Source organism: Ochotona curzoniae, unplaced genomic scaffold (genome assembly GCF_017591425.1).
Source record: "Ochotona curzoniae isolate NIBS_2020 unplaced genomic scaffold, NIBS_Ocur_1.0 contig_46, whole genome shotgun sequence".
NCBI lineage: Eukaryota > Metazoa > Chordata > Mammalia > Lagomorpha > Ochotonidae > Ochotona > Ochotona curzoniae.
Window position 1 is genome coordinate 4259480 of NW_024466340.1, and position 14696 is coordinate 4274175.

Genomic DNA, 14696 nt, shown 5'->3' on the forward strand with positions numbered 1-14696 from the left:
CTAATTAAAATGTCAAAATTTCTTCTATTTTTGGCTGCAAAACAATTCTGTGAACTTGGGGTGGCAGTCTGAAGCTGAATTCCACACACACCTTCTATCAATAGGGGAAGAAAATGGAAAAAGTGAATTATTGTATAATACTGGTTTTAGAGACCAAGTCTTTCAGGATGTTATAGTTTACAAACAAACAAAAAAAGGGACAGGCGTCTGGCACAGGAGTTCTGTTGCCACTAGGGATGCACACATACGTTTCATTAGAACACCAGGGATGAGGCCAGTGTGGTAGTCCAAAGGATAAGCCTCACCTTGCACACGCCAGAATCCCATACGGGCGCCAGTTCTAACCAAGCTGCCCTGCTTCCCATCCAGCTCCCTGCCTGTGGCCTGGGAAAGCAGTGTGAGGACGGCCCAAAGCCTTGGGACCCTGCACCCACGTGGGAGACCCAGAGGAAACTCCTGGCTCCTGGTTTCAGATAAGCGCAGCTCCGGCCATCGCAGCTACTTGGGGAGTGAATCAACAGACGAAAAATCTTCCTCCCTGACTCTCCTCTCTGTATATCTAACTGCCCAATAAAAAAAAAAAAATTTTTTTAAACAAAATGCTGGGATGCACATATACGTTACATTAGCATACTACGGATGCACACATACACTCGGTGTTTGATGCCTGGCTGTTTCCAATCACCGTCCCGCCCACGCGCACCCTGGGACGCAGTGGCTGATGGCTCAGGGTGCTGAGTCCCTGCCACCCACTGTAGGATGCAACTGTATTCTGGATTATGATTCCTGGATTCAGTGCTCGTGGACATCTGGAGAGTAGATTGGCAGATAGAAATGCTCTCTCTCCCACCAAAACTTAATTAAATACAGCCAAAAATTAAGACGCCACCCCACAGGTGGAAGTGAGGACCACTAGCAGGTGTAACTTTCACGGAGGAGCATGGGCATATGTCACAGCTACGTCTTGGTTTGAATCCCAGCTCTGTGTGACCCTCGGCTGACTGTGAAATTTTTATGGTAAGTAATCTATAACTAAGGACAGCATGAGGCAGGTGTTTAGTAGCCCAGCCATTAAGACATCACCACAGACACTAGAATGCATCCTTGAAATCCAAACTCCTGGGTTGATACTGTGGTGTAGCAGATAAAGCCTCCACCTGCAACAGGAGCATCCCAGATGGGTGCTCATTTAAATTCTAATTGTTCCAAAGCGTGGGAGACCTGGAAGAAGTTCCTGGCTCCTGGCTTCAGACTGGCATAGCACCAGCCGTTGCAGTCACTTGGGGAGTGAATCACTGGACAGAAGATCTTCCTCTCTGTCTCTCCTCCTTCCTGTATATCTGACTGTCCAATAAACAGCTCCCTTCCAGCTCCCTGCTTGTGGCCTGGGAAAGCAGTGGAGGACGGCCCAGAGACTTGGGACCCTGCACCCGTGTGGGAGACCCAAAACAGGCTCTGGGCTCCTGGCTTTGGATCGGCTCAGCTCCAGTCAGTGCAGCCATTTGGGGGGATGAACCAGCAGATGGATCCTTCTATCTCTCCTTCTCTCTCTAAATCTGCCTTTCAATCAAAATACATAAATCTTAAAAAAAAAAAAGTTGAAGACAGTAGATTCTGGCTTATGAGCTTGGATTCTGGTCACCCACACAGCATTCCCAAATCGAGCACTGCGACCATGTCGAAACTGACCCGGTAGATAGAAGATTTCTTTGTTTGTCTCACCCTCTCTCTCCTTGCCTTTCAAATGAAAAGTAAATCTTAGGGAGAAAACAAAAAGGAAGCAAAATACTTTGACAAGAAGTATACTTTTAAAATTCTGGCAAATATTGGGGCTGGCACCAGGGTTCGGTAGCTGCTCCTCAGGCATCCTATATGGGCAATGGATTGAGTCCCGGCTGGCCCACTTCCCAGCCAGCTCCCTGCGTGTCCTGGGAAGGCAGCAGAGAATGACCCAGGTGTCTGGGCTCCTGCAACCATGTGGGAGACCGAGAGAAAGCTCCTGGCTCCTGGCTTCAGATCAGCTCAACTCTGGCCATTGCAGCCATGTGAGGAGTGAACCAGCAGAGGGAAGACCTCTATCAGCCTTTAAAGAAAAATAAATCTTTTTTTATAACTGACAAATATTTCCAAACTGTTCTCAAAACAAGACTATAAACTGCATGTAAAATCCACCTCTCCCTTCACTTTCGTCAATACTATATATAACCACTTTTTTATCTTTGTCAATGGAAAATGGCACATTTCAAGTCTACATTTCTTTGTGAGACTGAGGACGTTTTCATGCTTTCAAACCATTTTTCCTTTTTCTGAGTAGTCAATTTAGCATTGTTCATTTCCTATTAAATTTCTTTTATTGGCAGGGGCTCTTGAAATAACCGGAAAAATCATCTTGTATCCTAAGTGGGGCAAAAATTTGTACCGGGGGCTTTCCCCTCACCGCCAAGCCCTACCCTGCACCGTGCCTTTTCACCCTGCGGGCTTTTTTTCCTACAACAGTTCATCATGGCATGGTAAAATTTATCAGATTTTTCCATTATGACTTCCGGTTTTCTGGTCATGCTTATAAACTCACCACTCATAGAAGTGATGTGCAGTGGAAACAAATTAATACATGCAAAAACCCTTAGCACATAGCCAGTCCTAAGAGTTTCACTTTCGGAACCCAGGATTTAGCTTTCGGCCAGAAAATGTTTACAGTCAAGTCCAAGGGTCTCACAGGGCTTTGCAGGTGGGGACCCCTCCCCTACTCTCACAGTCGAATGGTCTCTCCGGGTCCCTCAGATGTGCCATCCATGACCTTGACCCTGTTTTTCTCACCTGAGACCTCATGGCCAGATCCCTGTCCTGTCTCCTCAATCCATCATGCTTGCCCTGGCTGATAGGCAAGCAGTGTCTAAAAACACACTTTTACAATGTGTCCACTGGGAAATAGACAACATAGTGTTGGGTCACAATTTCTTTCTTTTTTTGTATTAATTTTATGTAACTTAAAGGCAAAGACACAGACACAGAGAACTCTTCCATCTGCTAGTTCACTCTCTAACGCCAGAACAGCCAGGGCTGGGCCAAGCACAAGACAGTGGCCCACAATTTAATCGGGTTCTCATAAGCGGCCGACCGGGTCCTACCTACCTGAGCCAGCACTGCTGCCCCCGTGGAGCACCTGGGCAGAAAGCTGAGATCGGCAGACAAAGTCAGGGACGCCGACACAGAGCACAGGCCACCCAGGCCACCTGGCAACCACTGTTCCCAACGCCAGCCCCAAGCCACACATTTCTAGTGTTTCCCTCAGTGGCACATGCTACAACTGCCAGTTAGAGGCTAGACTGGCAAAGCCACAGAGCCCAGAAGATCCTTATTTCTCGTCCAGTGTGTCCCCATCCTCCTTGCAAAGGGACTAACACACTGATGGCAGAGGAAAAGGAGCCCAATGAGAAAACACCCCCACAGAGGTGGGCAACTATCCCACCAAGGTCACAGCAGGTAGACTGCAAACTGCTTGGCTTAACCTTCTCTTTAATTCATGAGACAAACTACAATTTTTCTATCAACTGTACTTTAAAATGACAAAAAAAAATCTGCTGGATTCTGGATTTGCTTTTCCCCCTACAATATAGACAATAAGCATACAAATTTTAAAGGAACACATCCTTTTTTACAGATTTATTTTAATTGGAAAGGCAGATTTACAAAGAGAAGGACAGACCCCACCCACTGGTCCATTCCCCAAATGGCCACAATGGCCAGAGCTGAGCTGATCCAAAGCCGGGAGCCAGGAGCCTGATCTGGGTGCCACCCCCCCCTTTCCCTGGCCACAATCAGGGAGCTGGATGGGAAGTAGAGCTACCGGGACTAGAACCGGCGCCCATATGGGATCCTGGCACGTGCAACGTAAGGACTTTAGCCACTAGGTTACCACACCAGGCCTGTAAGTACTTCTTGACGGCCACCCAGGGTACTGGAGATGAGGGGCTGATCTGCTCTGGACCCGGCATATCTCCCAGGCTTCAGCATGGAACAGGGAGAGCCACAGGAGCCAGTTACGTCACCGAGCTAGCGGGATTCCAGTTGACCAATGGCACACCTGAATGGACATTCCTTGCATAGTTGGGGCACAGACAGCCCCTTTGCCTGCCCATGTGTGAGGAGGGGTATAAAACTCCTCAACACATATCTCAGAGGCCCTTTCGCCTCCATCCTCCTTCCGCTCTGCACAAAGTGGGCCCAGGAGCAGATTTTCCAATAAAGCTTCCATTACAACTTTGAACAACTTGCTGATATTATTCCACCAGCAATCAGGCAGTTGGCGGTCATCATCTAACACTTCTTATAAGTGATAAAATTAAGACAATTATTTTTTTAAGGGTTAAGACTTTTTTTTTAAAGCTTTATTTATTTTTATTGGAAAAGTGAATATACAGAGAGGAGAGACAGAGAGGAAGATCTTCCGTCCGATGGTTCACTTCCCAAGCGGCCACAACAGTTGGAGCCAAGCCAATCCGAAGCCAGGAGCCTCCTGCAGGTCCCAAAGCATTGGGCCGTCTTCTACTGCATTCCCAGCCCACAGGCAGGGAGCTAGATGGGAAGTGGGGCTGCTGAGATTAGAATCAGTGCCCATATGGGATCCTGGAGTGTTCAAGGTGAGGACCTTAACCACTACGCTATCACGCCAGGCCCAAAACAATGATTTTTGTATGCTTATTACAATTTTGTCACAGCAGTTGGGAGCTGGCTCTGATAACAGGACTAAATCAATAAAGTATAAGGTAGGTTACAATTATAGCCCTCATACTGTGTCATTATGCAGGTTAAACAGACAGCACTTAAGACACAAATATAATCAGGTAGATAGAGCCCCTCACACACACACAGGCCTACAAACAGATGTATGCATAAGTGTGTGGCATGCGTGTGTGTGGGGGGGGGGGGACAGCTCCCAGCTCTCAGTGTTGAGAGGGCCTAGGAACAACTATTTACACACATACACATTTAAATAAAAGTAACAGCCACAGCTAGTGACCTAAGAAATAAATCACAACTACATTTACTGCAGGTAAATGTGCTAGGTGCAAACTGGAAGAAAGACATCATTCTTTCAAACATTACATCCTGCTATTTATTTCTAAAAAATTCCACGGCAGGATTCTGAATTCAGATTGTCTCCTAATGTAACTACGCCTTCTCACCTTTGCATATTTTACCAAAATCATAGTTTCCTATAACGTTCTACTGATACAGAGTGTCCGGAACATAAAAGCTGTTTCCAAGGCTGCAGGTGAGGCGGGGTTAGCACCACCCACGCCCGGCAACTAGATCAGCAATGGAAGATGAGGCGATTGTCATCCTTACCCTTCCATTAAGTAACCTGCACTACTTCACTTACAACTTATAATTAGACCTATCCTGTCATTAGCACAAATGGACGAGAGCGATGTTTTCCAGGGAAATTTAGTAACCAGCATTTAGCACAGGGGCGGGACAGCACAGCACCCAATAAACCTTCGTTTCCACTGTCGCTGTTATGCTGCTCAACATCATTGGTGTGGATTACACAGGATGGATATTTCTCAGGCATAATTATGCTAGCTTCCCATAGGCCATTCTGATAGAGGTGTCATTTAAGCTGCATGGCTTTATAGCTAATTCATAGCTCTGAGGCCGACTCTGCATTATTTAAAATTGTGTGGAGTTTCTACTCCATGCTGCATAAACTGAAGCTTTAATATATTTCGAACTCTTCTTCCTTGGCTAGTTCTTCAAAAAGCATTTATGATTACTGAAAACCTTTTTACCAGTCTCTGTTTAACATGCCTGTGCAATCACAGGCAGTCCTGGGATGTGTCCTCATATTTGGAGGAGGCTGATCGCATGCATTCAACCTCTGAGATTTGTAGGGGAAGATAATGAAGAAGAGTGGCATAATGGGCATCTTTGTTTATACAGCTGACCTCAGGGTTATAAGCACTTGGAATATGAAGCACCAAGACAAAGAACAGGGACTCCACACATCTGCACCCTGCGCTGGTCAGATACGCGACACAATTGGGGTTAGTCTCCAAACCAAGCCAACAAACCTGCACAATGCAACTGAATCAACATCCCTGAATGGAGGGACAAGGACAAGGCTAAGCAATACAATTCTGAGTTTATCAATAAGGGAATGAACACATCAGGCCAAAGGGATTAGTAGGGATACAATTTCCAGTCCTCCCCATGCACACAGTAGGTACCAAATAAACCAGAGTCACATGAACAGGAGAGCCTGTCAACCCTGCCAATGCATCCTCTCTGCCCCTCGGCTGGCATCAGCTCTCAGGTCATGATGTGGCCCAGGGCATCATCCATCTCCTGAAAGTACTGACACACACAACGCACACACTGGCATTTGTGAAAAACAGCCTTTTTCAAATCAATGCCTGAAACAAACAGCCGAGTGTTGGGGACACGGAGCTACCCACAGCCTGTCTTGGATAGCCTGAGTTGAGTCCCAGCTGTTCTACTTCCGATCCAGCTTCTTGCTGAGGCACATCCTGGGAAGCCGACGACCATGGCTCAAGTACTTGGATCCCTAGCACCACACGGGAATCCGAGATGGAGCTCCAGGCTCTTGGCTTCCGCCACGGACCTAGATATTGTGGACATCTGGGGAGTGAATGAGTGCATAAAACATTCTCTCCCGGGCCCGGCGCGGTGGCGCAAGTGGTTAAAGGTCCTCGCCTTGCACGCCCGGGATCCCATATGGGCGCCGGTTCTAATCCCGGCAGCCCCGCTTCCCTTCCAGCTCCCTGCCTGTGGCCCGGGAAAGCAGTCGAGGACAGCCCAAAGCTTTGGGAACCTGCACCCGCGTGGGAGACCCGGAAGAGGCTCCTGGCTTTGGATCGGCATAGTATCGGCCCGTTGCGCTCACTTGGGGAGTGAATCATCGGACGGAAGATCTTCCTCTCTGTCTCTCCTCCTCTCTGTATATCCGCCTTTCCAATGAAAAAATAATAAAAAATAAATCTTTAAAACATTCTCTCCCTTTCAAACAAAATGAAATAAATCAACAAGAATTAAACACCCCCTCTGAACTATTAATAATTGTTCCTAAAATCAGACTTCAGTGCCTACTACGCAGGAGGAGGATGCTGAATGGGCTTGAAGAAATCAAAGACCTAATCCGTGCCTGCAGGAGTTCACAAACCCAGCCCTTGTGCTCCGACATCACAGCCACAATCTAAATCCCTCATTAGGGAATGCAGCGTCTGCAAAGCCTTTGCTCTCTGAGGCCGGGAACTTAACTTACGCCAAGTGGTTAAAAACTGCTGATGAAACAAAAAGAAAAGACAATGACGCTGAATATTTTGTTTCATCTCCACATCCCCCGACTCCGGTGATGTGCAGAAACAGGAAGGCAGGCTAGCCATTTCGGGAACTTATCCTGAGGACCGCCGGAGTTCAAACGAGAATCCCACAGTAAGACGCAGCCGCCTGGGACACCCACATCTATGAGCAGGGTGCTTCAGGGTGAGTCCTGGCACCTCCGGCTCATGCACCCCGGAGAGGCAGCAGGTGTCAGGCCAGGGATCAGGGCCCCTGCGACCCACATGCGAGACCTGGGTGGGTTAAGTTCTAGCCTCTTGGCTCTGGCATGCTGCAGACATCTGGGGAGTGAACCAAAGCACAGCTCATCTCTCCCTCCCTCTCTCCCATTCATATAGAAAAAAAAAAAAAAGCAAATGTTTGAGTCCAGCGTCAGTCTCTTGCCTACATACAAAGCAATATTCTTACTTGTGGCTCAATAGAAATGACCCTCTTTGTCCTCGAAGAGAAAAGGTTTACCATTTAGAACTCTGCAGGCTACAAGCCCAGTCCTCCTTTCTAATGTAGGGCTGGAGACTGGCAGTAAGGACAAGCACTGTGAGAAGCCGGGTGCTCACAGCACTTCCCGGCGGGAGGCAGAGAGCGCTGCTTTCCCAAATCGCCATCTTCCCCTCAGGTGTCACTAAGCAGCCCCCCCCAAAGCTGGTCCCACCACCCGCCCGCTGGGCTCAGAGCTGCTCCCCTCACCTGTCTCATCTCCCTAAGTACCCTCACAACCCCTCCCAGCTGCCAGGGAGATATTTTTAAATAGATCAGCTCATGCCCCTGATCACATCCTTCTGTGGTTTTGCACTGCTCTTAAAATACAATTCAAATTCCTCTCCATGGTCGCAGGATACAGAGGACCTTAAGAATAATGCACTTGGCCTATAGCTCATTATCTTTAGCAAGCAGATGTGTGTATATATGGGGGCTTCAAGAAGTTTATACAAGATACTATTTAAAAAACATGCAGGGAGTTTAAAATTCTTCACATCAAAATAAACTTATCTTTTTTTTTTAAAGATTTATTTTTATTATTTTTTCATTGGAAAGGCGAATATACAGAGAGGAGAGACAGAGAGGAAGATCTTCCGTCCGATGATTCACTCCCCAAGTGAGCGCAACAGCCGATACTGTGCCGATCCGAAGCCAGGAACCAGGAGCCTCTTCTGGGTCTCCCACGCGGGTGCAGGTTCCCAAAGCTTTGGACCGTCCTCGACTGCTTTCCCAGGCCACAGGCAGGGAGTTGGAAGGGAAGCGGGGCTGCCGGGATAGAACCGGCGCCCATATGGGATCCCGGGCGTGCAAGGCGAGGACCTTTAACCACTTGCGCCACCGCGCCGGGCCCAATAAACTTATCTTTTAATTCCATTTTTCACAAACTTTCTCAAGTGCCTACTTACATATGTATGCACACACAGAACATTTACATTAAATAAACACATAATATATACTCATGTATGCACAGCTCAGTGTGTGTGTATATACCAAACAGCCTATTCTACAGTGATAAATTTAAATCGTACTTTTCAGTTTGGTACTAACATTATCAAACACTTCGGTAATAGTATAAAAATCTGACTCCAATTCAACGCTTCCTGCAAACACGGGTAGTATCTTTCCTATTGGTCACAATGCACACACAGAAATGCATCACAGTTAACCGGGCTACATTTCAAGGGCCTCAAACCCTTGGTTGCAGTCCAAAACCCCCCCAAGCATTGGGCTTTTGTTGCCCTTTAAAATGTCAGCTTTGGGTAGCAAGTGCTGCCTGCACTGCCCAAAGGAGAGGGGAATCCACTCAGGGTCCCCATTGTTCCAGAGCTGCTGGACAAAGCACACCAAAGCCTGCTTGTCACCATGGCAAACGCGAGCTGGCGCTGCCGTTCCAGGATCCTGTGTGACTCCCGACAGTTTCCGCACTGACCACACAGAGCTAAGTAGCTCAGCAGCGGTCCCTGAGCCTGAACAGCCCTGCTCGGAAACCTGGCCTTGTGTCACAAATAAAGACAACTCCGTTTCAATGGCAAATACACAGAAACTGTCATTTTTTCAGCCAAGCAAGTTTATTTACTCCCATAGGAGATAAACACACATGGCCACCAGGCACAGCCTGGGATAAAATGTACTTAATCTGTCAGATATATCAACAACTTCAAGCATGAGAACAAGCTCAGTTTTCTGTTCTGCACCTCCCAACCACCTCTAGTCATTATCCTACATATCTTCCAAGCAAACGTGAGAGGTGTGCTCCACGCGGACGGGAGAGCTCAAAGCAAAGACGGCTTTGGCAGCGGGAGAAAGGACAGCACAGAGCACAGACTCAGGACCAAACCTCGGCATAACTGCCACTCAACCCCCTGCAAGGGCAGCCAGCCAGCTGCTCGGGCCTTCCTTTAACATCTGTGAGGTTGAGATTTTAGTACAGTACATGGAATAATTTTTAAGATAAGTAATTTTTTAAATTATTTTAATTAATTTATTTTCATTTTCTTTGAAAGACAAAGGGAGAAATCTTCTGTTGACTAGTTAAAGTCTGCAACAGCCATGGCTGTGGCACGCCAAAGCCCAGAGCCAGAAAACGTGTCGCAGCCTCCCACGTGGACGGCAGGGACTCAGCACCTGAGCTGTCATCTGTTGTCAGAGTGGACCTCAGTAGGAAGCTAGAGTTGCAAATGCAGCCAGATGTGAACCGAGGCACTCCAATATGGAATGCAATCAACCCAAGTGCATCTTAACTACTGTGCCGCATACATGTCCCTTCTATAGATGTTTTAATTACTGAACTGATACCAAAATCTAAACCCTTAAGATACCAATTAAAAGGAATGATTTGGAGGCCCAGTGCAATGGCTCAGCAGCTAAATCCTCGCCTTGCATCCACTGGGATCCCAGTTTGTGTCTCAGCTGCTCCACTTCCCATCCAGCTCCCTGCTTGTGACCTGGGAAAGCCGTCGAGGACGGCCCAAAACCTTGTGATCCCACACCCACATGGGAGACACAGAAGAAGCTCCTGGATCCCAGCTTCCAACCAGCTCAGTTCTGGCCATTGTGGCCACTTGCGGAGTGAACCCAGAGAACAGAAAATATTTCTCTCTCTCTGTATCTCCTTCTCTCTGTAAATCTGCCTTTCCGGTAAAATAAATAAATCACCTTTTTAAAAAAAGAGTTTGTTTGATAATCATACAAAATACAGAATACTTGTCACTGCAGTGTCAGCTCAGATGGTCACCTCCTGAGACCTTCCCTCAACCAGCGACCTAACCTCGCTGCGCTCTCCCCACCCCACGTTCAGCACAGCTGAAACTCCCTTATTTATGAATGCGCTGGTCTCCTCTTGCTTCCTCAGTCATGAGAGCAATCCTTGCCAATCTTACTGTTTCACCCTGCCAGGCTCAGTAACCACTTGTTGAATGAATTAACACCAAGATTAAAGTAAATGGAAAAAGAACAAAGCTGTGGAATTAACACGATCCAACTTCAAGACTTACTAGAGGGCTACAGTAACCAAGCACACATGGTATGAGTCCAGAAGCAGACAGGTCCTTTTCAACAAAGGTGCAGATCCACCAGCCACAGGCGCTTTCTCTCACCTAGCAGTTACAGCAGTATGTGCCGTGCCACAGCGGGCTCGGCCACGGTCTGGCATTCCCACATCCCACATCAGAGTGTCCGCTCAAGTCCCAGCTCCTCCACTTCCAGCCCAGCTTCTTGCTGATCTGTCTGGAAAGACCCCAGTTCCTGGGTCCTTTCCATCCCCGTGGGAGATGGGCTCCTGGCTTCAGCTCGGCGCAAAGCCACACCTCACATTAGACACAAAAATAAATTCAAAATGAATGGGTAGCCTAAAACTACTATAAAAACTTGCACAAGACATTTGAGGCCTTAGTTTAAGGAAAGATACCTCAGAAATAATGCCAAAAGCATCATCTATTTTTAAAAAATCAATAAACCAGACTTCGTCAAAATTAAAACCCTCATGCTATTAAGAAAATGAAAAGACGAGCCGCAGAGCTGGAGGGGATGTTGGCAATTCTGATGAAGGACTGCCACAGGGTTACATAAAGAACCCAATGATAAGAAAGCAGACAGTGAAAAGTAGGCAAAGACGACAGGTAGATGGCCAACACACAAGTCATCAGAGAAAATACAAATTACAACTACAACGAGATACCACAACGCTTCCACCGAAAGGGCTAAACTTCAATTGCTGGCAAGCGCGTGGAAGAACCCTAACTCCCCAGTCACAACAGCAGAACAGGACAATGGTATGACCACTTTGAAAAGCAGGGGCGATTTCTGAGCACATTAAATCACCGTCTGCTCTATGATCCAGCCATTCTACTCATAAGCACATCTCCACATGAACACTCGGGGAATTCTGAGACAGCCCCTGGGGACGGCCAAACTCGGGAAATAATCAAATGTCCATCCATGGGCAAGAATGGATTCAGCATTCTGCAATGTACCCACACAACGTTACACACACACTACACATTGTAACGTGGATGAACCCCCTACATAACCATCCTGAGCCTAAGAAAACAGGAACACACTGTCCAAGCCGGCTTACACCAAATTCTAGGAAATGCAAACTAGCATGTACTCGCAGAAAGCAGAACAGTGGCCGCCCGAGAACAACGGAGGGATTTATAAAGAGCCCAAGGCACCGTCACGAGGGGTTCTGGGAATGTCCATCACCTTGACCGTGTGGATGACTTCTCACATGCTCACACACATCCACACTCACACTGCACAGCAGCCACGCCCCAAGAGAGCTGGTCAAACGGCGGCCACTTGATCACACTCTAAAAAGTGAGACCACTTTCCAAAGAAGCGTATTTCGCTCCTCCTCTGACATTGCTGGTGGTAGCCCATTTCTTTTCCACAACAGACAAGGCAGAAACACTGGAGCATTTGAAACAGACACCTTTGGGGGGTTTTTGACTCACTCAGTGCACCCCATATTGTGGCGTCTGGGTTGCAGTCCCATCACAGCTTCTGACCCCACCTGCCTGCTAGCACCTGTGTCCTGGGAGAAGTGGCCAGTGTGGGGACTGCTCCAGCCCCCGTGGGAGACCTGGAGTGGGCCCTGGACCCCTGACTCGGGCCTTCCGGGAGGAGAACCTGTGGTTAAAGACCCCTCTCTCGCACTCCCTCCCACTGCCACTCATCCTTTCACTAATTTAACAATATTCTTTTAATGTCACTTTGACCGTTTGCTGCTTTGGCAAGGCCCACACTTCTTTGCTTCTAAACCCCCAAGCAGGACAATGTAGGGTCTATTACTACCCCTTTCCCCAGCCCCCAGCCCCGAGTCTTTTTGTCTCCTAAAGCAGCACATCCCTATTTGTCTGGAAGAGCAGAGCGAGGAACAAAAGGCTCAATGACCATTTGACAGATGAGAGAACAGACAACTGTTTGACTTAAAAGCTCCCTAAAGAAGTGGGACATTTGCGGCTCTAACTCTTCTGTTGAAATGCAGTAATAGATTACCCCAATCAGGGAGCACCTGCCAAGAAGAGATCAAGAAACCGGTCCAAGTCACTCACTTCCTAAGGACCTTCAGTTTCCTTTTATTTTTTTCCCCTTTCCCTCCTTGTTCCAGATCTAGAAGTGAATGATACGCAGGTGTGTCTGCGGGAGACCTGCCTAATATTTGAAAAACGTTGCTCTTTCAAATAGCCCTCAAAGGCTTGAAATCAATTTCTCCAACGCCTAGGACAGTGTGAACCTCAACAGCCCAACAGGGCAGAGGCACAAAGGGGTCTTATGTGTGACTCCTACGTAATGAGTGGTGACAGAAAATAGCAGGCCCATTATCTGAGAACAACAGGTCACATGACTGTTGAACAACAAAACGGAGGTTTCCTAATGACTGACCAGAGTTGTAAAATAATAACAGCGATTTGCTGATGGGCAAGGAGGACGCGGGCTCCACCACTTACTGAGCGAGTGCTTAACCTGGGAAACAGAGTTTTCTTCTCTTGACCACAGGGTTTAGAGGACCGACCTTATCGCACGGTCGTGGGGGGTGGTTAAAAGTCTGTGGTTTGGAATAAGCGCTGAGAAGTGTTAGCTCGTAGTAATTAATACAAGGACCGCAGCGGCTCTCCTGCCCAGCCGCACCTTCAACTTCGGTCACTTGCTGGCATGTTCCCTCCCAGCCTCAATTTCCACATCCACAAAACGGGTAGCAGCCAAGTCCTCGCGGTTTTCCAAGGTTACAGCCAAGGGATGAAAAAGGGCGAGAAAAAGCTCCCGGCCCTGCCATCTCCCAAAGCGAAGATCGGGGAGGAAGGAAATACTTGCAAGCGGCTGCACATACAGTCAGTTTTTCCACTTGCGGCCCGTGAAGGGTAGGAGCGGAGGTGGGGGGAAGGGGAGGCCAAGGGTCAGGGGGTCCTGAGCGAAGCCCCCCCAGTCTCTCCTCCCCGAGGCGCGCTCGAGGGGAGCGGCCGGGGAGCTTCCCCCGGAGAACGGGGTTATTTCGGAATCACCATGAGGCAATTCTCATGAGGCAATGGGTCAGGAATGCGGCGCCGAGCCGGGCCGCTGGCGGCCGCGCCGAGCTGGGCACCTCTACCTGCCCCCCGGGCCGGCTGGGCATCCCCCCCTTGGGGCCGCTAGCAGCCGGAACTCGCCGAGAGGCAGGAAATGAATGGGGACCCGAGGATGGGGCGGGGGGCGCGGTGGGCCCCCCGGCTTTGGGGCCGGAGAAGGGGGTCGGGAGAGACCCTGTCCGTCCACCACCCCTCCACACGCTGCACCCCACTCACTCCACTCCACCCCCGCGGTCCCAGGCCCGGCCTGGACGCTCTCCCTTCCTCCCAGTCCCAAGCAGGCGAGGTTGGGGGGCACCCCCCGAGAGCCGAGGCCCGCGCCGGGGCCCCCCTCGGGGCTCCTCACCTCCGCGATGTCATGTTCCTCCCGCCCTCCGGCTCCGCGACGGACCCGCTCCTTGCTCAGGCTCCGCTGGACCCCGGTCACATCGGGCTGGCCCGAGGGAGGCCCCGCTCGGGACCGGACGGGGAGCGAGCAGAGCCCAGCCGGCCGCGCGCAGACCCCCCTCCAGGCCTGGGGATTCCGGAGACTGTGCAGCTGCCCCCCCAAAAACCCGCCTCGCTCCGCCTCCGCCCCCGCCCTTCGCCGCCGGCGCCGCCGTGACGTCAGCCGCGCGACGCCCGCCGCCGCTTCCGGCTTCCCGTGGGCCGCTGCCGGCTGCCCGGCGCCCACGCCGCGTCCAGTGCCCACCCAGCTGCGGTCACTGCGCTCCTCGCATCGCCTGCCCCGCTCCTCAGGTGTGCAGCCCCCAAAAGCTCCCTGGGGATCTCTAGGTCTTGGCTGCCGCC

The 14696-nt window shown here is 49.5% G+C and overlaps 1 protein-coding gene across 4 annotated transcripts in view; it reads right to left on the bottom strand.

Moving 5' to 3' along the window:
* The window catches only part of PTPN11 (protein tyrosine phosphatase non-receptor type 11), a 52011-nt gene extending 37530 nt beyond the window's left edge, over window positions 1–14481 (bottom strand). For 2 of the 4 annotated variants that reach the window (XM_040986961.1, XM_040986962.1), the window contains exon 1: window positions 14254–14438. In XM_040986961.1, the coding sequence (XP_040842895.1) occupies window positions 14254–14267 (14 nt within the window). In that variant the 5' untranslated portion in view covers window positions 14268–14438. Of the gene's footprint in view, window positions 1–14253 lie in introns of all 4 variants that reach the window. The other 2 variants (XM_040986963.1, XM_040986964.1) reach the window with 2 other exon arrangements.
* Window positions 14482–14696: the final 215 nt, after the last annotated feature.